At 51.5% G+C, this 23,620-nt stretch overlaps 1 protein-coding gene across 4 annotated transcripts; it reads left to right on the top strand.

Moving 5' to 3' along the window:
* The first annotated feature begins 164 nt into the window (after positions 1 to 164).
* LOC132807121 (zinc finger protein 835-like) lies at positions 165 to 4,607 on the top strand. 4 transcript variants are annotated; one of them, XM_060821429.1, is made up of 3 exons: positions 165 to 258; positions 1,696 to 1,857; positions 3,415 to 4,607. In XM_060821429.1, exon 3 carries the CDS (start codon positions 3,476 to 3,478, stop codon positions 4,517 to 4,519), a length of 1,044 nt encoding a protein of 347 aa, XP_060677412.1. In that variant the 5' UTR covers positions 165 to 258; positions 1,696 to 1,857; positions 3,415 to 3,475; the 3' UTR covers positions 4,520 to 4,607. The 4 variants fall into 4 exon arrangements, with proteins under 4 accessions (XP_060677412.1, XP_060677410.1, XP_060677411.1 ...); XM_060821427.1 differs by having other exon boundaries at positions 3,372 to 4,607; XM_060821428.1 differs by lacking the exon at positions 1,696 to 1,857.
* The last annotated feature ends 19,013 nt before the right edge of the window (positions 4,608 to 23,620 follow it).

The raw sequence follows: 23,620 nt of genomic DNA, 5'->3' as shown, positions 1-23,620 counted from the left end.
GGCCATCCCGCCTCCACCTTTCACACCGAAGGGTTTCGGGTATGAGCCCCGCCCCCAGGGTCAGCCCATTCACTCCGATTGGTTGGGCGGGGGAAACAGCCCCGCCCACAAGGAACTCCGCCCCAGGCCCCGCCTCCTCCACTTGTGCTGCCGTCGCGACGGAAGCGGAAGCCAGGGGCTGACGGGAAGGTACATTCGCCCCTGAGAGACTGACCAGAGAGCAGGGGCTTCTGGGAGTTTACCCCCCACAGTCTACAGGTATCTAGGGATATAAGGAGCTACCAGGGATCAGCCATGGGGTCCAGGTCTCTGGCATAGAGCCTGTCCTTGTTACTCAGAAAGGGGGGTGGTTTATGGGGTTGATGGGGGGGGGGGGGAGGATATTGTGGGAGGATGGGGATATTGTGGGGGATGGGAGAATTGGGAGGGGAATATGGGATGGGGGAATTGGGGAGGAATATTGGGGGAGAGGAATATGGGGGGAATATTGGGGGAGAAGAATATTTGGGGGGGAGAGGAATATGGGGGGAATATTGGGGGAGAAGAATATTTGGGGGGGAGAGGAATATGGGGGGAATATTGGGGGAGAGGAATATGGGGGGAATATTGGGGGAGAGGAATATGGGGGGAATATTGGGGGAGAAGAATATTTGGGGGGGAGAGGAATATGGGGGGAATATTGGGGGAGAGGAATATGGGGGGAATATTGGGGGAGAGGAATATGGGGGAATATTGGGGAGAGGAATATTGGGGGAGAAGAATATTTGGGGGGGAGAGGAATATGGGGGGAATATTGGGGGGAGAGGAATATGGGGGGAATATTGGGGGAGAGGAATATTGGGGGAATATTGGGGGAGAGGAATATTTGGGGGGGAGAGGAATATGGGGGGAATATTGGGGGAGAGGAATATGGGGGGAATATTGGGGAGAGGAATATTGGGGGAGAAGAATATTTGGGGGGGAGAGGAATATGGGGGGAATATTGGGGGAGAGGAATATGGGGGGAATATTGGGGGAGAGGAATATTGGGGGAGAAGAATATTTGGGGGGGAGAGGAATATGGGGGGAATATTGGGGGAGAGGAATATTGGGGGAGAAGAATATTTGGGGGGGAGAGGAATATGGGGGGAATATTGGGGGAGAGGAATATGGGGGGAATATTGGGGGAGAGGAATATGGGGGAATATTGGGGGAGAGGAATATGGGGGAATATTGGGGGAGAGGAATATGGGGGAATATTGGGGGAGAAGAATATTTGGGGGGGAGAGGAATATGGGGGGAATATTGGGGGAGGGGGATATGGGGGATGGTGAAGAGGAGGGGAGGTGTGGGGGAAGGGGAGGGGAGAGGGGAAAAAGAGGGGGGAAGGGGAGGGGGGTGTGGGGGGGAAGGAGAGGGGGGAGGGGGGAAGGGGGGAGGGATGAGGAAGAACATTAGTCATTGGCGACTCCATAGTTAGGGGGAACGGGTGGGTGATTCTGTGGGCCCATGGTTGGTGTGTTGCCTCCCAGGTGCTGTGGTATCTCGGATTGCGTTTTCAGCGCAGAAGTTATATCTGGGGGGGAAAGCAATTATGATGCCTTTAGGTGGGATTTTAGGATGGGGAAACTGCAGGGGGCGAGCCCAAATGAAATGCGGAGCTTGTTCGAGGAACAGCTACTGCGTGTCCTTGCTAAGTAGGTACCTGTTCGGCAGGGAGGAAAGGGCCAAGCAAGGGAACGCTGGCTTACGAAAGAAGTTGAACCTCTCGTCAGGAGGAAGGAGGAGGCTTCGGTGACGATAAGACATGACGGCTCAGTTAGGGGGCTAGGAAGGACCTAAGAGCAGCCAGGAGGGGACATGAGACATCTTTGGCAGGTAGGTTCAAGGAAAACCCTCAAGCTTTGTACAGGGATGTCAGGAATAAAAGAATGATGAGAGTAAGATTAGGGCCAGTCAGGGAAAGTAGTGGGAAGTTGTGCGTGGAGTCCAAAGAGACAGGAGAGGTGCTAAATGAATTATTTTTTGTCAGTTTTAACAGTGGAAAAAGATAATGTTGTTGCGGAGAATACTGAGGTACAGGCTATTAGACGAGACTAGGGATTGAGGTCCATAAGGAGGGGGGTGTTGACAATTCTAGAAAGTGTGAAAATAGATAAATCCCTTGGCCCAGGTGGGATTTAGGAGGAAGTGAGGACTGCAAATGATGGAGGTACAAGTCACAAAGCGTGGGGCTCTCCTGCTCTTCGGATGCTGCCTGACCGGCTGAGCTTTTCCAGCTAATTTCTGCTTTGGTTTGCGCACACACGCATTGCTATCCTTCCCTCCTGACAGCACCTCCACCCCCGACGACTGGGGCGAAAAACAAGGGAGCCCAGCCACCACCGTCCCCAGGGGCGTGCGACAAATCTTGGAAGACTCAAGACCAGTCTCCTCCAGTGGAGGATCGGGAATGGTCAGACCTTCCGCATCTGGAGAGAAACCTCTCTTCCCACATCCGCGCTGGCCACGTGACCGCTGGAAGGGACCACCTCGTGACCTTCCAGATGTATGGCTCCCCCTCCCAGCCGAAGCTGCTCCTTAGAAAGATGGGGCTGGCGCGCACGCGCTTTGTTGGAACTTCACCCCCTTAGGAAGATGGCGTCGGCAGAGGAAAGCCGGGATGGATTCGGATGCACGTAAACAAAGAGTGGTCAGTGGTAACTGTCGGTCGGTAGGAAGAGCAGGCGACACGGGGGATGGGCGCCGCAGGTCCTTCAACCAGTCGGAGGTCGGCGCGGCTGGAGGACAGTGTGGGAGGAGCCTCATCCTCCAGCCAATCGGAGTGAACGGATCAGAGAACATTACGCCCTGACTACTCCTGAGTACAGAAACCTTTTGGAGGATCTGAGCTACAGGGAAGAGGCTGAACAGGCTGGGGCTGTTTTCCCCTGGAGCGTCAGAGGCTGAGGGGAGGCCTCATAGGGGTTTACGAAATTATGAGGGACATGGATAAGAAATAGACCAAGGTCTTTTCCCTGGGATGAGGGGGTCCAGAACTAGAGGGTGTAGGTTTAGGGTGAGAGGAGAAAGATATAAAAGGGACCTAAGGGGCAACGTTTTCACGCAGAGGGTGGTACGTGTATGGAATGAGCTGCCAGAGGATGGGGTGGGGGCTGGTACAATTGCAATTTAAGAGGCATTTGGATGGGTTTGGAGGGATATGGGCCGGGTGCTGGCAGGTGGGACTAAACTGGGTTGGGATATCTGGGTCGGCATGGACGGGTTGGGCCGAAGGGTCTGTTTCCGTGCTGTACATCTCCGTGACTGGGTCTCTGTGTGACGCCGTGAAATCGGATCGGGATTACCGACTCGTTTCGACTGAATTTCACAACCCGGCCTTTCTGTCGCAGGTTTTCTGCCTCGTCCATTTTTTGTTTTGCTTTGGTTTTGAAGTAACGCTCGAACCAGCCGGCACCAAGTCTGGATCTACTGCCCACTGAACGTGCTGCGTGACATGGAAGGAGGGAAATCCCACACCTGCCTGGAGTGCGGCCGCAGCTACAAGCACTCCTCCGGCCTACGGAAACACAGGCGCACCCACAGCGGGGAGAGCGCCTGGAAGTGCGGCGACTGCGGGAAGGCCTTCCCCCACCAGTTCCGGCTGGAGATCCACCGTTCCGTGCACACCGGGGAGCGGCCGTTCGTCTGCTCCGACTGCGGGAAGGGCTTCGTTGTGTCAGCCCAGCTCCTGAGGCACCAGCAGGTGCACACCGGGGAGCGGCCGTTCGTCTGCTCCGAGTGCGGCAAGGCCTTCACCCAGCGCTCCTGCCTGCAGAAGCACGGGCGGCTGCACGCCCGGGGCGCCCCGTTCGAGTGCCCCGACTGCGGGCGGCGCTTCGCCAGCCCCGGCAAGCTGGCGCGGCACCGGCCCGTCCACAGCCGGGAGAGGGCGTACGGCTGCCCCGACTGCAGGGCGCGGTTCAAGACGGCGTCGGGCTTCGCCGCCCACCGGCGCCTCCACGCTGGGCAGAGCCCGTTCACCTGCGCCGTCTGCGGGAAGGCATACAGTGCGTCGACCTACCTGCTGAAACATCAGCGCCGTCACAGAGCCACTCAGTCCCTGCCCGGCGAGCTGCGGAGCGGCCCTTCGCCCGAGAGCGAGGAGCGGCCCTTCGCCTGCTCCCAGTGCGGCCTGGCGTTCCGGAAGTCCTCCCACCTCGCCGTGCACCGGCGCCTGCACACCGGCGAGCGGCCCTTCAGCTGCCCGGAGTGCCGGAGCGCCTTCAAGTGCTCCGGGGAGCTGCTGTCCCACCAGCGGGTGCACACCGACGAGTGGCCCTTCCCCTGTCCCCAGTGCGGCCTGCGGTTCAGGCGGGAGTCCAACCTGGCCGCCCACCACCGGGTGCACACAGGCGAGCGGCCCTTCGCCTGCCCCCAGTGCGGGAAGGCCTTCACCAGCTCGTCCAACCTGCACACCCACCGGCGGGTCCACGCCAGGGAGAGCCCTTCCCCTGCCCTGAGTGCGGGAGGGCACTCTCCCAGACTGCCCACCTGCTGAGACACCCAGCGAGCTGGGACAACTCGGGACTGAAAGCGTCCCTTGCAGTGGACCAGGCCAGAGTCCTTCGAAACATTTCGAGAAGGTAGCCAGAACTTTCTAAGATCAGCAGCTTCTTGGAGGGGGGGGGTGGCTAAAACACTGAAATCAAACTCTAACAAGTCCTGAATTTGCTGTTCCCCTTTCACTGTACACGTGATTGTTGTAAAAGAAAAGCTACAAACCCTTTTCCCTGATTGCAGCCTAATGCAGTAAATGTTAACCATTAACCAAGTCTCTCAGTCAGACAAATTGGAGCCTCTGCTTTTGTAACCCCTCTGGGGGGGAAAACAAGGACAACTTAAACTTGCTAAAGGAGCAGCCGGATTTTATTTTGTTGTCATGAACTCGACATCCCTTTTGTTTACTCGTCGTAGCTTCATTTTACTTGAATCTCCTCTCGTACAGTTTAAAGATAACGTTACCTATATTTTGGGCTTTCTTGTGAATTGTCCAGATGGTAAGATTAACAAGATAAAAGACTACATAACAAGGTTTGACAAAAAGTGTCTTTATTTTCAGCACAACCTGAGTTCTGTCCTACCTAACAACTATGAATAAAGCGTAGAACGACTGATTAAACTATGCTATTACTGAAAGACACTGACTCATACTGTAGACACTTTCATGTTGCAATAAACCTTACTTAAAACATGTCTTATCCCAATGCAAGGAATATAATTAATCTCAATTGATACAATTAATGTCCAGAAGGCGCTATTGGAGCAGTGGTAGTGTCCCTATCTCTGAGACCGATTCAATTCCCATCTGCTCCTGAGCTGTGCATTAACCTACCTGAACAAGCTACAGAGGAACCTCGATTATCCGAAAACCAATTATCTGAAAATCGGATTATCCGAAGGAGATCTCAAGGTCCCGATAGAAACATTACATCGAAGACGTGTTTCCATCAGTGATCGCATCTTTTGTTTACAGCGATTAAGCAGGCAAAGTCTCCAAATGTCTCTCTCTCTCTCCACACTTGCCGTGGAGTTCTACAGAAAGGTGTACCCTAAACCCTGCCCCCCCCCCCAACAATTTCTCCAACGTTGTCCTGTACAGGGTGGAATCTGTCAAAAAGTTGCAGTAAAAAGTGGGTGCGCGCTATTTGGAGACTTACCCCACAAAGGCACCTGCATCAGCAGCAATCTACCCTGGGAGAGGGGGTGGGAGCGGTGCTGGACAGGGGTGGGTGGGCGGAGACCATGCTGGATGGGGTCGGGAGGCGATGTTGGACGGGGCTGGGGGTGGTCTCACGCTGTGTGCTGGGACGGGGGGAGGGTGGTGGTGGTGGTGGAACTGGTTTGGGAGGCCGGGGGGGTGGTGGGCTGTGTTGGAGGCAGGGTCCCGCACGCTGTGTGCTGCTGCTCGTCTCCTGAACGAGGAGCAGACTTTAAAGACTTCGAGCCCCAGAGGAAAGGCGTTTAGTCGATTATCCGAAGGAAATAGTGCCCGGCCATCTTGTTCGGACAACCGAGGTTTCCCTGTAATTGGAAAACATCTACGGGTAACGTCAGGGCTGCTCCCGCGGTGGTAACGTAAGTCCCTCTGGACCAGGGTAGCTGGGTCCAAGTCCACAGGTGTGTCATATGGCAACTTCCTGCGCTCACAAGAAACTCCAGAAAGTCAGGAATCATAGCCCAGTCCATCACACAAACCAGTTTTCCATCCACCGACCCCCATCTATATGTCCCACTGCCTCGAGAAAGTAAATAGGCCCATCCCAGAGTACTTACGGACGTGGCTCTAGAAATGGCGGATACATTGGTGGTCATCTTCCAGGAGTCTATGGACTCTGGAACAGTCCCTGCCGATTGGAGGGTAGCTAATGTCACTCCGATATTCAAAAAGGGAGGTGGGGAGTAAGCAGGGAATTGTGGATCAGTAAGGAAAATTCCCGAATCAGTTATCAACAATTTTACAGTGCAGCATTTCGAAAGCAGTGGCAGAATTAGAGTCAGAGAGATGTACAGCACGGAAACAGATCCTTGGGTCCAACCCGTCCGTGCCGACCAGATATCCCAACCCAATCTAGGCCCACCTTCCAACACCCGGCCCATATCCCTCCAAACCCTTCCTATTCATATACCCACCCAAATGCCTCTTAAATGTTGCAATTGTACCAGTCTCCACCACTTCCTCTGGCAGCTCATTCCATACACATACCACCCTCTGCGTGAAAAAGTTCTCCCTTAGCTCCCTTTTATATTTTTCCCCTCTCACCCTAAACTTATGCCCCTCTAGTTCTGGATTCCCCAACCCCAGGGAAAAGACTTTGTCTATTTATCCTATCCATGCCCCTCATAATTTTGTACACCTCTATCAGGTCACCCCTCTCAGCCTCCGACGCTCCAGGGAAAACAGCCCCAGCCTGTGCAGCCTCTCCCTGCAGCTCAAATCCTCCAACCCTGGCAACATCCTTGTAAATCTTTTCTGAACCCTTTCAAGTTTCACAACATCTTTCCAATAGGAGGGAGACCAGAATTGCACGCAATATCCCAACAGTGGCCCTAACCAATGTCCTGTCCAGCCGCAACATGACCTCCCAACTCCTGTACTCAATACTCTGACCAATAAAGGAAAGCATACCAAACGCCTCCTTCACTATCCTGTCTACCTGCAGAGTCAGCATGGATTAATAAAGGGGAAGTCATGTTTGACAAATCTGTTGGGAATTCTATGAAAACGTAACTAGTTGAGTTGACAAGGGGAAGCCAGTCGATGTGGTGTATTTGGACTTTCAGAAAGCATTTGACAGAATCCCACCGAAGAGTTTATTGTGTAAGTTTAAAGCACATGGGACTGGGGGAAGTGTATTGAGATGGGATAGAAAACTGGTAGGCAGAGAGCAAACAAAGAGTAGGAATTAATAAGTCCTTTTCAAATTGGCGGGCAGTAACTAGTGGGGTGCCACAGGGATCAGTGCTGGGACCCCCCCAGCTATTCACAATACATATTAATGGTTTGATTGAGGGAACAAAATGTAACACCTCAAATTTGCAGATGATACCGAGTTGGGTGGTATCTGTCGAAAGCAAGGACTGCAGATGCTGGGGATCATCGTCAAGAGTGCGGGGCGGGAAACCGAAGCACCCGGAGGAAACCCACGCCGACGCGGGGGAAAACATGCAAACTCCGTGTAGCCAGTTGCCCGAGGCGGGAATCACACCCGGGTCCCCGGCGCTGTGAGACAGCAGTGCTAACCCACTGAGTCACCGCCAGGTTGGCCGAGTGGGCACCTCGATGGCAGGTGCAGGAGAATTTGGATAAAAGCGAGGCTTGGAGACAAAAACAAGGCGGCAGATGGCTGTAAATTGGGAGAGAGGTGGGTTAATGCAAATTTCGCTCTTTGCAGCTGTAAAGCTGTATTCTGTTCTGCCCCACCCCCTCCTCCCCCTCACCTCCTCCCCTCCTCCTTCCCCCTTCACCCCCTCTCCTCCCCCTCCCCTTCCCCCTTCATCCCCTCCCATTCCCCTCCCCTTCACCCCCTCCACTTCACCCCCTCCCCTTCACCCCTCCCCTTCCCCCCTAACCACCCCCCTTTTCCCCCTCCCTTCTCTCCCCTCCCCCTCCCCTTTCCCCTTCTCTCCCCTCCCCCTCCCCCTTCCCCTCCCTCCCCTTCACCGCTTCACCCCCTTCTCCCCCTTCCCCTCCCTCCCCTTCACTCCCATCCCCTTCCCCCCTCCCCTTCACCCCTTGCTGGGACCTTATCTGGTCCGATCTTCCTGTATAAGTATAGCTTGCAAAACAACACTTTTCACTGTATCTCGGGACAACAGTAACTCGAATCAAATCACGACGTGACTGAACCCGTTGATAAAAATAATTACGAAATGAGGCCGGAGCAGCTAAAAGCGCTTAAATTCCGACTGCCTGCCCCTCTTCCGCGGTTACGTTAGGGCCCGGGTGTCTTTGGACAAGGAGCAGGTGGTGTCCACCAACACCCTGGAGTTGTTCAGGGAGAGGTGGGCGCCGCAGGGAGTGGAGTGCATCATTTTCCCCCTCCAACTCTATTTGGATTTAGTCCCTGCCCACCCCTTCACTGTTTTGATCACACAGCATTGGCCCTTTGATGTGAAGGGCCCTGCTTGTCACAGGCCACCCGGGTGTTTTCCTATTTTCCTGGTGGTGGAAATTGAATAAAGATTTGTGCACTTTGTGTCTCACACACACACACCATGGGTGCTGGGGGGGAAAATAAGCACTGCCCGCAGTTAGGCGGTAGTGTGGGGGTTAAATTAAAGAAAATAAAGCGCTTAAATTGTTGAACTTGCAATGGCTCAGTTGAGCTCTTCTGGTGTGCAGAGCAGAACCAACGGTGTCTCTCTCTCTCTCTCTCTCCCTTGTGGGGCCTTTCTTCAGGCTGCATGAAGCGACAGATTCCTTTCCCGGGCTCAGCTCCTTGGAGTAGACCCGCTGGTGCAGTTGCAGCTGTTTCCAAGACTTGGGTGGACATTGAACCTTTTGCCCAGGACAACATTACAACACAGGGTGCGTCAAAAGGAGGAGTGGGAGGGTCAAAACACCAGAGTGAGAAAATGTAAGAGATTGGACACACATTTGAGGAAATAAAATGGGAAGATGGAGTTGACATCAATTTTGAAAGTGTTCACAGCAGCTAAAAGCTAAAACAAACCTTGAAGGTGCTTGTATCGAGGAGTAAAGGGATATCGGTGTAACGTTGAAGAACGAGATGTCATGGCGTTGGAAAGAGGAAGACTAGACCAATGATGAACACCCAGTGAGTGACTGAGTGAGGTGGACTGTGATTGAGAACAGGCGTTAACCAGATAAAGGGCCAAAAGTAAAGAGATCCTCCCGAGGAACAGCAAAGAAGAAGCAGAATCCATATCTGACCATTCAGGATATCATTCCAGACTGGGAATTGCTGAGGGTATATGCCCTGGGTAGACCAGACCTGGAGAAGTGTCTTCAGTCTAGCTACCACACCCTGGGGGAGGGGCAGGGCTTAGAAAGTGGACAGCGCGGGCTGACCCGAATGATACCTGCGCTCCAAGGACTAAGGTCCGTGGAGAGGTGAATCAGTGAGTAAAATCGTCACTGTAGTTGGGCATAGGTAGAGGATAGATTCACAGGTCGGGAACAGCGAGCGGGCACAATATCCGTTAATAACTTTGGGAGGAAGAAAGCGAACTTGCTGTTACCAGCTTTTCAGATATGAAGGTAGGTGTGAGAGAGAGAGAGAGAGAGAGGAGCAGTTGACAGAGAGATGTTGCTAGGTTAAATGGAGTGGACATACGTGAAAATGTGAAGTTGTTGATTTTGGAAGGGAGAGCGGCCTGTCATGTAACTGCAGAAAGCTGCGACACAAAAAGGGACTTGCTCAGCAAACCAGCACACAGGGGTGGCAGGTACTATCGAAGGCTCATGGGACGCTGGCCCATATTCCAGGGGAGTTAGAGTATAAGGGTAGGTGGGTCTTCATGCAACTGGATAAGGTGCTGGGGTCACCATAGGTGGAATACCATGCGCAGTTTTAGTTCCTTTTTATTTAAGGAAAGGTAGCACTTCATTGGAGGCGTTTCAGGGAAGTTTCGCTCGGACGATCCCTGGTCTGGAGGGACTGTCTTCTGAGCAAAGGCTAGACGGGGTTGGGACTGTGTCCTCACGGGAGGTGATCTCCCTGAAACGTATACAACTCTTTATGGGCTTGACAGGGTAAACGTTTCCCCTCCTCATGGGAGAGTCTAAGGATGAAACAGCATAATTTCACAATGAAAGAGCGCTTTAAGATTAAGATGAAGAAGACTTTATTCCGAGGGTTGAGCGTCTTTGGAGCTCCCTTGTCACAGGACTAGATTCCTTGCGCATATTTAAGGCTGAGGTATACACTTGATCGGTCAGTATCAAAGGTTATGGGGGGAGAAATGCTGCAGAATGGATGTGAGGATTTTCAGATCCTACCCTACAGAGTGGCAGTGCAGGCTGACATTCCTGTCCCTATTACTTACCGTCCTGTGGTCAGAGCCACAGAAGGAGGCTGTTCAGCCCAGCAAGTCTGTGCTGGCTCTGTGTAGATCAACCCAGTCTTTTTTTTTACTTTGTCCTCAAAGTGACCATTCCGATTCCCTTCGGCTGTTCCTCCTCCCGACCAGACCGCGTCTGCTGATCAGTTGCTGGAGAGCAGAGCACAGTTTTTGGAGAGAGAGAGATAGGGGGAGGGTGTGTGTGTGTGTGTGTGTCTGTCTCTCCTCGGATTTCACCATGAGGGTCCAACGAGCCCAGGACTGTGGGTTTTCAGGCAAGTCATGGTCGGGAAATCCGACCAGCCGGGGAGGCGGTGGCGTGTGCGCCGAATGGGTTTTCCGCTAATGTAGTGGGGGCTTGTTACTCAGGAAGGTGGGGAGGGGGCTTTTGAGTCTCATACTGGATTAAAAGCCCCAGAGAGATTTTTAGAAACGCAATCAGACATTGCTGGAGGAACCCGACTGGTCTGGCAGAGAAATCCGAGTGAAAAGTTTCGGGACGGGTCAACCCTTTGTCAGAACTGCTTTCCCTGCAAGTGCTGTTTTTATTTTTGCTTTATTTTTGAGCATCTCTCGGCGTGCGGGGTGGACAGACAGAGGTATGTGAGTTAGAAGCGTGGGCAGGATCAGTGGGGATCACAACAGGCCAGCAATGGGGATTGACCCGTTACAAGACGTGCACTGGACGTTAGACGGTAATTTTGGACTTTCTAGGATTTAACCAGAGGACGTTTTGATTTGTTAAGGTCCAGTTGGTAGAAAGATCAGAGACTCTGAGGGGAACTCAGTGATAATTTCCATGTACACTGCCTCCCCAGTCCCTGTCTCTCTCTCTTTCTGTCTCCATACTGTTCCCAAAGTGACCAGATTCCCTTCAGCTCAGCATCAGAACCTCTGTTGACATGGCTTCTCTCTCGCCTTATTCCCCTCCACCCACCCACCCCTTTTTTATATTTTTCTCTGTTTCTAAATCAGTTTCCCGGAGTATTAATAAGACTCAGGAAACACACACACACACACACAACGCCACATCAGGATCGGAAAGGGGGTCTCTCTGGGCACTTGGAGATGGCGCTGACCGTGGTGAGGAGCAACGCTACCTGTGCTCGGTGTGTTGGCAGGTCTAAGGACAAATAAACCTCTGCAACATCCCCCACCCTCTACAACATCACATCTAGACTCTTCATTGCTGACTGGGTTCAGGGAATCAGTCCCAACTTGCTGTCCATCACCAAATTCACACGGGGGAGGAGAGTGAGCCTGTGGGCGGAGGAAGTTACCAATCTCTCCAACCTGTTATGAGACACCCACAAATTTGCCAGAACCTATTCCGAGAGGATTCTGCTGTCAATCACAAATAGGACCGAGCCGTGTTTTTTTCTTCTATTTGTCGACTTGTTTCTGCGGATGGTTTGTGGTGCAGAATCATGATTTAAAAGTCAAATAAGTCAGCTCTGTTTTAAACTGGGCGGTGGGTCTTTGAAATGTTTGCCAAGGTCCGTTTCCTTTCCAAGGGCTCCCCATCCCTGTGCCATCCTCCCCTCCGACTAAAGGGACAAGTCAGGGAATACTCCCCACTTGCTCCAGGTGGGGGGGGTCAGCTCTGACAACACTTGAGAAGCTCTACACCCTCCAGGGGCAAAGCAGCGCCCCCCCCCACTCTATTGGCACCGCATCCACAAGTATCCATCCCTCCACCAGCTACGCTCAGTTGCAGCAGTGTGTACCGTCTACAAGATGCACTGTAAAAAGCTTAGACAGCACCTTCCCAAACCCACTCCCTTTACCATCGCAGCAGAGACATAGGAAGAGTGCCACCTGAAACTCCCCCACCCCACCCACCCCAACACCACCCCCCTCCAAGCCCCTCTCCATCCTGACTTGGAAATAGATCCCTGTTCCTTCATGGTTGCTGTGCCAGAATCCTGGAATTTCCTCCCTCAGGGCATTGTGGGTGAAACCACAGCAGGTGGACTGCAGTCGTTCAAGGACACAGCTCACCCTCACCTTCTCTGGGACAAGTAGGGACGGGCGATAAACGCTGGGCAGCCAGCAACACCCACATCCCACAAATGAATAAATGTTTTTTTTAAAAAAAACAAGCATTAAGAGGTCATGGAGCCTGTTTCTGAATGAGTTTGAGATGATTTGATTATCTACCTGTGCTGCTTCCCACTCCTTCTGCTAGCTTACCTAGTGGGACTACCTGTAGCATTTTACCTTGCTCCTTGCCCTGAGCTCTTCATTTTCTTCAGTTTGCCTCCCCGTCCTGTCCCATGCCCTTCCACAGCTCCCTTTTCGTCCACTCGGTGCACACTCTCTGCTGCCTCAGCCCCCCGTTCGCATTACACGTCTGACCAACTGACTTCCTGTGGGAGCTGATGTTACTCAGGTCATTTTCTGTCAGTTCTTGACACCGGGAGGAGGTTGTCAACCAGAGAGTGGGGGTGAGACTGGGGGGGCGGGGGGGGGGGTTGGGATTCTCTACCCACGCACAGCGGTCGAGCCAGAATGTTGGATGTTTTCAAGGAGGATGTTTTCAAGGTCCTGGGCCTCCTCCACCGCCCGCTCCCTCACCACCCGACGCCTGGATGAAGAACGCCTCATCTTCCGCCTTGGAACACTTTAACCCCAGGGCATCAATGTGGATTTCACTAGTTTCCTCATTTCCCCCTTCCCCCACCTCACCCCAGCTCCAGCCTTCCAGCTCAGCACCACCCTCATGACCTATCCTACCTGCCTATCTTCCTTTCCACCTATCCACTCCACCCTCCTGTCTGACCTACCACCTCCACCCCCACCCCCACTCACCCACTGTACTCTATGCTAATTTCTCCCCACCCCCCTCTCATTTATCTCTCCACTCTGCAGGCATCCTGCCTCTATTCCTGATGAAGGGCTTTTGCCCGAAACGTCGATTTTCCTGCTCCTCGGATGCTGCCTGACCTGCTGTGCTTTTCCAGCACCACTCTAATCTAGACTCTGGTTTCCAGCATCTGCAGCCCTTCTGTTTACCTAGATAAGAATCTGGCCTGCAAGGGAGAGAGGGGAAGAGTTAAAGGAGGAGGAGTTTTTACATTTCTACAGCCCATAATGGAACCTCCCGAACCCGCAGCCTGCACTTTACAGACGGACCGGGGCCGTGTGTGTATGTGAATGTCATCCCCATCAAACGCCATCCTACCTTATCCAACATCCACGAGTGAACAATGCACAATCTCCTTCATATTGGGAAGACTAAAGTCCATTGTAGGAACCCCCAAGTGAAAGCATCTTCGCGAGAATTAGCTTTAAGATGTAGTTAGAAATGGATAGTTCCAATTTTCTCCATGTTTCAGTGGAGGACATTTCTGCTCATCCAGTAGCAGACAAGCCTGGACAGTGTATGGCGTGGCAGGGTACTTGGAGGGGATGGGTATGGATCTGGTCCTTCTAGGCTGTGGAGATTAAGGATTTTGAAGATTCTTTCAAAGTTCTGATCGAGTTGCAGGTAAAGTAAAATCATTTACCTTCCCTCTTGTCTATCCTACCAGCCTCTCTCTTGCACAGTCACACTCACTCCCTTCCTAGGTCTGGGTGCAGCAGAGCTGCCCTATTTGCTGCTATTAACACTTCATCTTTACATCTCTGTCGCTCCTCACTACTTTTAGCGCTACCTTTGCCTATTGCTCGGGACACCTTCACCATGTGTTCCGCTCACTTCTCCTCTCTCTTTGCCTAGAGCGTAAAAAAAAATCAACATTTTCCCAGTTCTGAGGAAGGGCCACTCCACCCAAATTCTGATTTCTCTTCGCGGATACTGCAGGACGCACTGAGCTTTTCCAGCAACTTCTGTTCCTGATTTACAGCATCCGCAGTTTGTTTGGGTTTCTGTTTTCCCAGAGACTCCAGTTCAGCCGGACTTGAAACGTTAACTCAGTTTCTCTCTCCTCGGACGCTGACAGACCTGCTGAGTTTCTCCAGCATGTTCCTATTTCAGATTTCCAGCAGCTGCACTGTCTCGTTTTTATCAGGACGTTCTTAAACACAGCTGCCAATTCAAATACAACAAACATGCCGTCTTCACATTGGACAGTTGGAAAAGTAGAGGCTCCATCAAAAAAGTATTTTTCATGGCACCACCATCGAATCCCTGCAACCTGATGGGAAGCCATTCACTCCTCATTGTAGCAACTTGAGAGCTGTCAGCCGTTTTGAATCTAGATATTATGTTGAGATTGTATGGAAAAGTGGAGAGGCCTTTTCTGGAATCCCGCATGCAGTTCTGGTCACTCTTTGATAGGAAGGATATTATTAGACTGAAGAGGGGTTCAGAAAATATTACCAGGATGTTGCCGGGAATGGAGTTGTTAAAAGTGGGCTCGGACTTTTTTCACTGGAGTGTAGGAGGTTTATAACATAAATGACAAGGGTATTTTCCCCTCAGGTGGGGAGTTCTGAGCTAGGTGGCATATTTTTAAGGTGAGAGGAGAAAGGTTTAAAAAGAACAGGAAGGGCAACTTGTTTTACACACGAGAGTGACTTGTGTGTGGAATGACCTGCCAGAGGAAGTGGTGGATGTGGGTACAGTTACAGCGTTTAAAAGATATTTGGAGAGGTACATGAATGAGAAATGTTTGGAGGGATATGGGCCAAGCCCAGGCAGGTGGGAGCAGCTCAGTTTGGGATTACGGTCTACATGGACTGGTTGGACTGAAAGGTCTGTTTCCATGCTATATGACTCTATGACTGGATAACTGTGATCAGCTCGTCTGCCCATCACACAAGTGGGTGATGTAGTATTGCATTTTCAGTGCTGGGTTTGAAGGCCGCCCATCCAAAGTCTGGTCAAATCATATCAAAGACCGCTGGCTGGGAACTGGCCAGACATAAGCAGACTGTGCTTGCAGAACTCAAAACAACGCCTCTCCTCCCTCGAGACTCTTAAAGAGATTCAGGATGTCCATAAAGAGTCTCACTAACTTTTACAGATGCACCACAGAAAGCATTCTGTCCAGATGCATCATGGCTTGGTGTGGCAACTGCTGTGCCCAGGACTGTAAGAAACCGCAGCGCGTTGTGAACACAGCCCAGTCCATCATGCTGACCAACTTTCCATCCATTGACTCCATCTACATGTCTCATTGCTGCAGAGGCAGCCAACATCATCAAAGACCCCTCCCACCCCGGTTATCATCTCTTCTGACCTCTCCCATTGAGGAGAAGACACCAACGCTTAAACCCGAATACGGACGGATTCAAAAACATCTTCCCCGCTTCTGAACGGACCTCGCAAATTTCAAATCTAATGTTGATTTACCTCCTTTTTGCAGCTGTAACTTTGTATCCTTCGTTCTGTTCAAACCCCGTTATGATCTTTGTGACTCGGTATGTTATGATCTGCTGACTGCAAGCAAAACAAAACTTTTCACTGTTCTTTGGTACTTGTGGCATTAATAAATCAAATCAAATCAGTGTCCAGCAAGAGGTGTAATCCTGCAAGTTGACCTCATTTGCTAACTAAAGTATTGTTAAGAATTACGCACACAACAATTTAGAATTGTCCGTCCAGTTTGCAAATAGTGTAGCATATGTTCTGGAAGTGACATATATGAACATACTGGGGCCAATTCTTTGCATGTACATGTAGAATGCCAACTTCAACTCAACAAAATAGCAGCCAGTTGCTGGTTCATTTCTCACTAACCAATGAGAGAGAGAAAGAGAGAGAGTGAGTGTATGTGTACAGTATCATAGGGTCATTGAGATGCACAGCATGGAAACAGACCCTTTAGTCCAACTCATCCATGCCGACATAATCCTCACCTAATCTAGTCCCATGTGCCAGCACTTGGCCCCTATCCTTCTAAACTCTTCCTATTCATATACCCATCCAGATGCCTTTTAAATGTTGTAATTGTACCAGCCTCCACCACTTCCTCTGGCAGCTCATTCCATACACGCATCACCCTCTGTGTGAAAAAGTTGCCCCTTAGGTCCCTTTTAAATTTTTCCGCTTCCAGTCTAAACCTATACCCTCGACTTCTGAACGCCCCCACCCCAGGGAAAAACTACCTTGTCTATTAACCCTCTCCATGCCTCTCATGGGTTTATACATCTCTATAAGGTCACCCCTCAGTCTCTTCACTCCAGGGTAAACAGCCCCAGCCAATTCAGCCTCTCCTTGGAGCTCAAATTCTCCAACCCTGGCAACATCCTTGTAAATCTTTTCTGAACCCTTTCAGGTTTTACAACATCCTTCTGATAGAAAAGAGACCAGGATTCCATACAATATTCCAAAAATGGCCTAATCAATGTAGCCGCAACATGACCGTACACTCAATACTCTGTCCAATACTGAAAGCATACCAAATGCCTTCTTCACCATCGTATCTAGCTACGACTCCACTTTCAATGAACGATGCACCTGAAATCCAAGGTCTTTTTGTCCAGCAACACTCCCCAGGACTTTACCTTTAAGTGTATAAGTCCTGTTCTGATTTGCCTCTCCAAAATGCAGCAGCTCACATTTATCTGACTTGAACTCCATCTGCCACTCCTCAGCCCATATGATCAAGATCCTGTCGTACTCTGAGCTAATCTTCTTTGCCGTCCACTATGCCCCAATTTTGGTGTCATCTGCAAACGCGCTAACTGCTCCTCCTGTGTTCACATCCAGATCATTTATTATAAATGACGAAAGGTAGTGGACCCAGCACTGACCACACCACTGGTCACAGGGGTCCAGTCTGAAAAGCAACCTTCCACCACCACCCTCCACCTTCATGGAGTCATAGAACCCCTAAAGTGTGGAAGCAGGTCATTTGGCCCATTGAGTCCATGCTGACCCTGCAAATAGCATCCTACCCATACCCAGCCACCCCCAACACTATGCACTCTCCATGACTAGCCTGCACATCCCTGGACGTTATGGGTGAGTTAGCAAGACCAATCCACCCTAACCTGCATGTCTTTGGATGATGGGACTGCCTGGGGTTAAACCTTAACCAGTGCTGTTGAAAGGTTTGCTGCAGCCCTGCAGCCCTCCAACTGTTTGAAGCTACAGCAGGGAAAGGCTCGAAAGTTGCATACAACCCAGGTATGCAAATGAGACCGAGTTTCAGCCCGTCCCGTCATTCGGTCGGATTGGCTGGAGAACCTGCTGTGCCCACTTGGTCCTCCAGTTCCGCCCAATCACACACGTCGGCTGTGATTGGTTGAAGTACCAACCCACCGCCTGGTCCTCCAGCACCGCCCCCTGCTCCTATTGGTTCAATGCTGCCATCAATCTGCAGCCGCCAACTTTGAGATCTGGAGCATGAGTAGAGTGGGTCAGTGCAGGGAAGGTTGTGTCTGGATTGAATTTTCTGTCTTGCAATTGGCAGCTCCCATTTAGACTTGAACAATTAATCCAGTGTCCATTGTCATTTGTGAAACCTCTGCTACTCTGTGTGTAGATGTGCCTCCTAATGTTTGAACAGTTTGGACCGAATTCTGCAACCCCAACCAAGGGAAATAGTTTATCTTTTCCAGGTAAGCATGCAGGTACAGCAGGTAGTGAAGAAGGCTAATAGCATGCTGGCCTTCATAACAAGAGGGATTGAGTATAGAAGCAAAGAGGTGCTTCTGCAGCTGTACAGGGCCCTGGTGAGACCACACCTGGAGTACTGTGTGCAGTTCTGGTCTCCAAATTTGAGGAAAGACATTCTGGCTATTGAGGGAGTGCAGCGTAGGTTCACAAGGTCAATTCCTGGAATGCCGGGATTACCTTACACTGAAAGACTGGAGCGACCCGGCTTGTATACCCTTGAGTTTAGAAGACTGAGAGGGGATCTGATTGAGACATATAAGAGTATTAAAGGATTGGACATCCTGGAGGCAGGAAACATGTTTCCGCTGATGGGTGAGTGCCGAACCAGAGGACGCAGCTTTAAAATACGGGGTAGACCACTTAGGACAGAGATGTGGAGAAACCTCTTCACCCAGAGAGTGGTGGCTGTGTGGAATGCTTTGCCCCAGAGGGCAGTGGAGGCCCATTCTCTGGATTCATTTCAGAAAGAGTTGGATAGAGCTCTGAAGGATCAAGGGTTATGGAGACAAGGCAGGAACAGGATACTGATTAGGATGATCAGCCATGATCATATTGAATGGTGGTGCAGGCTCGAAGGGCAGAATGGCCTACTCCTGCACCTATTGTCTATTGTTAATATCTTAAAGACTTTAGTCAGACCACCCCTTCACCTTCTAAATTCTAGGAAAAAAAGGCCTCATTTGTTGCACTGAATGGATTCTCAGAACGGGAGCTGGAGACAGGCAGAGGCAAGAGAGGAAGAAAACTGGGATGGGGGGAGGGGGGACACTTTGACCTGCCCGAAACCTGTTGGTCTTCCAGAGCAAGGAGTTGACATTGACCGAGTGCTGCAGACTGGCACATTCCAAGGTCCAGGACTACCTGCTGAGAGATGCACTCAAGCTCGGGGTAGCTGCTGCCAAGGTGCAGTAGGGAAAGGCCACCATCTGAGATCTTTCTGACAAAGTTAAATGGGGGCCCTTTCGGATATTGGATCCTCCCCGTGCCTCAAGTACGTGTCAATAATATCTTGCACAAGTCAGAAATTCCTGATGAATAGTTTTTGCCCGAAACATTGATTCTCCTGCTCCTCGAATGCTGCCTGACCCGCTGTGCCACACTCTTCGACTAAGAAATGCCTTGGGCTGTTTGGAACTATTAGGAATTCCAATATTTGTTTAATCTTGGTGTGCTACTGCTGTACAGTACTGCTCCAGTGATTATGTATGCAAAGAGTTTGATGAATGAAATATATTTTTGAAATGGATCAAAAGAAGGAAAGAGACATGAGAGTGGTGTAATTTCCCAGATCAGCAAGGGTTTCAGAGGCAGTTTGTTCCAGGGGGAGGGAGAGAAAGCGGAGTAGGCAATTCGACTGGATTGTTTTGATCTTAGTGTCAAAACTGTTCTGTGAGCCCCTCGCACGTGCTTTTGGCGGGAAGGATGGATGCGACAGGACGGAAAAGGAGTGCTGTGCTAGGCTAGTGACATTGCATTGGACACAAATCTGATTTGTTTTCACTTTTATCTAAAAGAGTAAACACCAATGAGTGGGCCGGACCTTACTCACATCCATTGAATGTGGCTGCATCCTGGATGGAAATAACAGAACAATCCAACGCCTGCAGTCACTTGAAAGTGGCGTCACAGGTCAATAGGGAGGTGAAGAAGACACTTGGCACACTTGCCTTCATCATTGAGCACAGGAGATGGTATGTCAGTGTTGTGGCTGTGCAAGACATTGGTAAGGCCACATATGGAACACTGTGAATCATTCTGGATGCCCTGTTAGAGGAAGGATCTTACTAAACTGGAAATGTTGCAAAAAACAATATGTTTCCGAGACTGGAAGGTTTGAGCTACAAGGAGAGGCTGGGGCTGTGTTCCCTGGAGCGTCGAAAAGCTGAGGGGTGACCTCATCGAGGTTTATAAAGTCCTGAGGGACATGAATCGGGTGAATGACCAAGGTCCTTTCCTCCAGGGCGGGTGAGGCCAAAGCGAGAGGGCATAGGTTCAAGGGGGCAAAGATTTAAAAGGGAACTCGAGGGGTGACCTTTTCAGGCAGAGGGTGTGTGGAACGAGCTGCCAGAGAAAGTGGTGGAGGCGGGTACAATTACAACATTTAAAAGGCCAGCTACGTGGATAGGAAGGCTTTAGAGGGATATGGGCCAAGTGCTGGCAAATGGGACCAGGTCAGTTTAGGATGTCTGGTTGGCATGGACGAGTTGGGCCGAAGGGTCTGTTTCCGCGTTATGACTCGTGATTTTGCCGGTGACTTGGAACCGAGTGAATCCTTCCCCCACACACACGCAACATGGGGAGCGGCCTCTCCCTGGTGTGGACCCGCTGGTGGGCAGTGAGGGTGAGGTGACCACATCGAGTGGGCCCTGCGGCGAGAGCACCGGAAGCAGGCCCCGATGGCTGGCACACTCCCCGCAGCCTTAAAGCCCTTCCCGCGACGTGGGCGTTGAAAGGCCTCTCCCTCGGCGTGAACCAGCCCCGTGGGCTTCCAGCTCCCTGGGGACGTTTGAAACATTTCCCACAGTCCGAGCGTCCGTGCGGTCTCACCGCGTTGTGGACCCCATTGGTGCCTCGGGTGGTGTGAGGGCTGAGCGAAGCCCTTCCCGCAATTGGAGCAGGCGAACGGCCTCTCCCCGGTGCGGGCGTGCCTCTGGACCTGAGCTCGGACGGGTAGTCGAAGCCGTCCACACAGTTCCACCGTCTCTCACGGTGTTTGCGTTCCAACAGGCCGGACGGATGGTCAAAGCCCCCGCCAAATGATGATTATATCACTTACAGTGTGGAAACGGGCCCTTCGGCCCATCAAGTCCACACCGACCCGCCGAAGCGTACACCACCCAGACCCATACCCCTACATTTACCCCTTACCTAACACTACGGGCAATTTAGCATGGCCAATTCACCCTGACCTGCACATTTTTGGATTGTGGGAGGAAACCGGAGCACCCGGAGGGAACCCACGCAGACACAGGGAGAATGTGCAAACTCCACACAGAGAGTCGCCTGAGTCGGGAATTGAACCCGGGTCTCTGGCGCTGTGAGGCAGCAGTGCTAACCACTGGGCCAGCGTGCCGCCCATCAAAAACAGAATGAGCGATTGGGAAAGACAGAGAGCCCATTAACACCCAAAGGCGGATTGGGGGACTGGGTTCGCCTCAGTTTGGCCCTTGAGGAAGCGAACCCCCGGAAAAAGTGACCAGGGTGGTGGGTGTTTGGAACGCGTTGCCGGCAGAGGTGGTAGAAGCAGGCACGGTCGATTCATTTAAGATGGGTCTGGACAGATGCAGAGTAGGTGGGGAGCAGAGGGATACAGATGCTTAGGGATTGACACGTTTAGACAATACAGTTGGATCGGCTCGGGCTTGGAGCGCCGAGGGAGAAAGTGAGGACTGCAGATGCTGGAGACCAGAGTTGAAAAACGTGTTGCTGGAAAAACACAGCAGGCCAGGCAGCATCTGAGGAGCAGGAGCATCAGCCCTTCTTCAGGAATGAGCGGGCTGAGATAAAAGGTGGGGTGGGGGGGGGAGGGAATTTGGGGGAGGGGCGCAGGGAATACGATAGGTGGAACGAGGTGAGGGTGATAGGCCAGAGAGGGGGGGGGGGCGGAGAGGTCGGGAAGAAGATTGCAGGTCAAGAGGGCGGTGCTGAATCCAGGGGGGGTTGGGGCTGAGATAAAGTGGGGGGAGGGGGAGGGGGAGGGCCTGTTCCTGGACTGTCAATTTTCTTGGTTCTCTTCGTTCATTATTCTGTCACAGTCCTCCAACTGAGAAGGAAACTTGCCATCCAGCCTGGCCTCTTGAGGAGGAGAAGGAAGAGAGAGGGAGAGGGGGCAAGAGAGAGAGAGAGAGAGAGAGAGAGATTGGAGAACGTGACGATGGGACAGGGCGAAAGATGAGAGCGGCTGGGATGGAAGAAGAGGCTTTTCTAAAGAAAAATACAGAAATTATCTTTTAGTAGTACAGAATTTGTTGAAAAAGATTAAGTAGAAACTAAGGCTTGCACAGTGGCTCAGTAGTTAGCACTGCTGCCTCACACCATGTAGGTTAGGTGAATTGGCTATGGGAAATGCAGGGTTATAGGGTGGGAGTGGTTGTGTCTGTGTGAGATGCTCTTCAGAGGGTCGGTGTGGGCCGAATGGCCCACTTTCACCATGTCCCCGGACTCTATAAGTGTCTTCACCCAGAGGGCTGACAGTATTGAGAATTCTCTGTCCGTCGTGGCGATCAGCTGAAGGAAATCTGCTATCCTAACCCTGCTGACCTGTGCATCACTCCAGGCCTATAGAAAGGTGGTTGACCCTTGACCTTCCCTCTGTAAGCATGCAGGAAGGCACTCACTTGTACCAGACAGAGATGGGCTGTGGTGGTTCAAGATGGTGGGCTCACCAACCACCTGAACCAGAACAGAGGTGGATAACGCTGGTATCCTCTGGAAAAGTTGCCTTAAAAACCCTTATTCTGATTGGCAGCCATTCTCTCAACCTCTGTGACTAAACCAAATCCTGAATGTGCAACATTGTCCCCTTTTGTAACATGATCATGCACTTGCTCAGTTTCCAAGATGGTGGCAGTGGAGTAGTTAGCATCCTGAGGCTGAGACTTGTCCACTCTGTGGCTCTTTTCTTCCTCTTTTCTCCTTCTCCTTTTTTCGTTTAGATCATAAGACATAGGAGTGGAAGTAAGGCCATTCGGCCCATCGAGTCCACTCTGCCATTCAATCATGGCTGATAGGCATTTCAACTCCACTTACCCGTGTTCTCCCCGTAGCCCTTAATTCCTCGTGACATCGGGAATCTATCAATCTCTGCCTTGAAGACATTTAGTGTCCCGGCCTCCACTGCACTCTGCGGCAATGAATTCCACAGGCCCACCACTCTCTGGCTGAAGAAATGTCTCCGCATTTCTGTTTAGCTTAGATTACTTACAGTGTGGAAACAGGCCCTTCAGCCCAACAAGTCCACACCGACCCGCCGAAGCGCAACCCACCCATACCCCTACATTTACCCCTTACCTAACACTACGGGCAATTTAGCATGGCCAATTCACCCTAACCTGCACATCCCTGGGCACTATGGGTAATTTAGCACAGCCAATTCACCTGACCCGCACATCTTTGGACTGTGGGAGGAAACCGGAGCACGTGGAGAACGTGCAAACTCCACACAGTCAGTCGCCTGAGTCGGGAATTGACCCGGGTCTCTGGCGCTGTGAGGTCAATGTTCTGAACTGACCCCCTCTAATTCTAAGGCTGTGTCCATGGGTCCTAGTCTCTTTGCCTAACGGAAACAATTTCTTAGCGTCCACCCTTTCCAAGCCATGTATTGTCTTGTAAGTTTCTATTAATTCTCCCCTTAATCTTCTAAACTCCAATGAATACAATCCCAGGATCCTCAGCCGTTCCTCGTATGTTAGACCTACCATTCCAGGGATCATCCGTGTGAATCTCCGCTGGACACGCTCCAGCGCCAGTATGTCCCTTCCTGAGGTGTAAGTTTTGGCCCTACTT

The sequence above is a fragment of the Hemiscyllium ocellatum genome (assembly GCF_020745735.1).
Source record: "Hemiscyllium ocellatum isolate sHemOce1 chromosome 27 unlocalized genomic scaffold, sHemOce1.pat.X.cur. SUPER_27_unloc_1, whole genome shotgun sequence".
NCBI lineage: Eukaryota > Metazoa > Chordata > Chondrichthyes > Orectolobiformes > Hemiscylliidae > Hemiscyllium > Hemiscyllium ocellatum.
The sequence above is the reverse complement of the archived record's forward strand: the minus strand, read 5'-3'. Positions and strand labels throughout refer to the sequence as shown.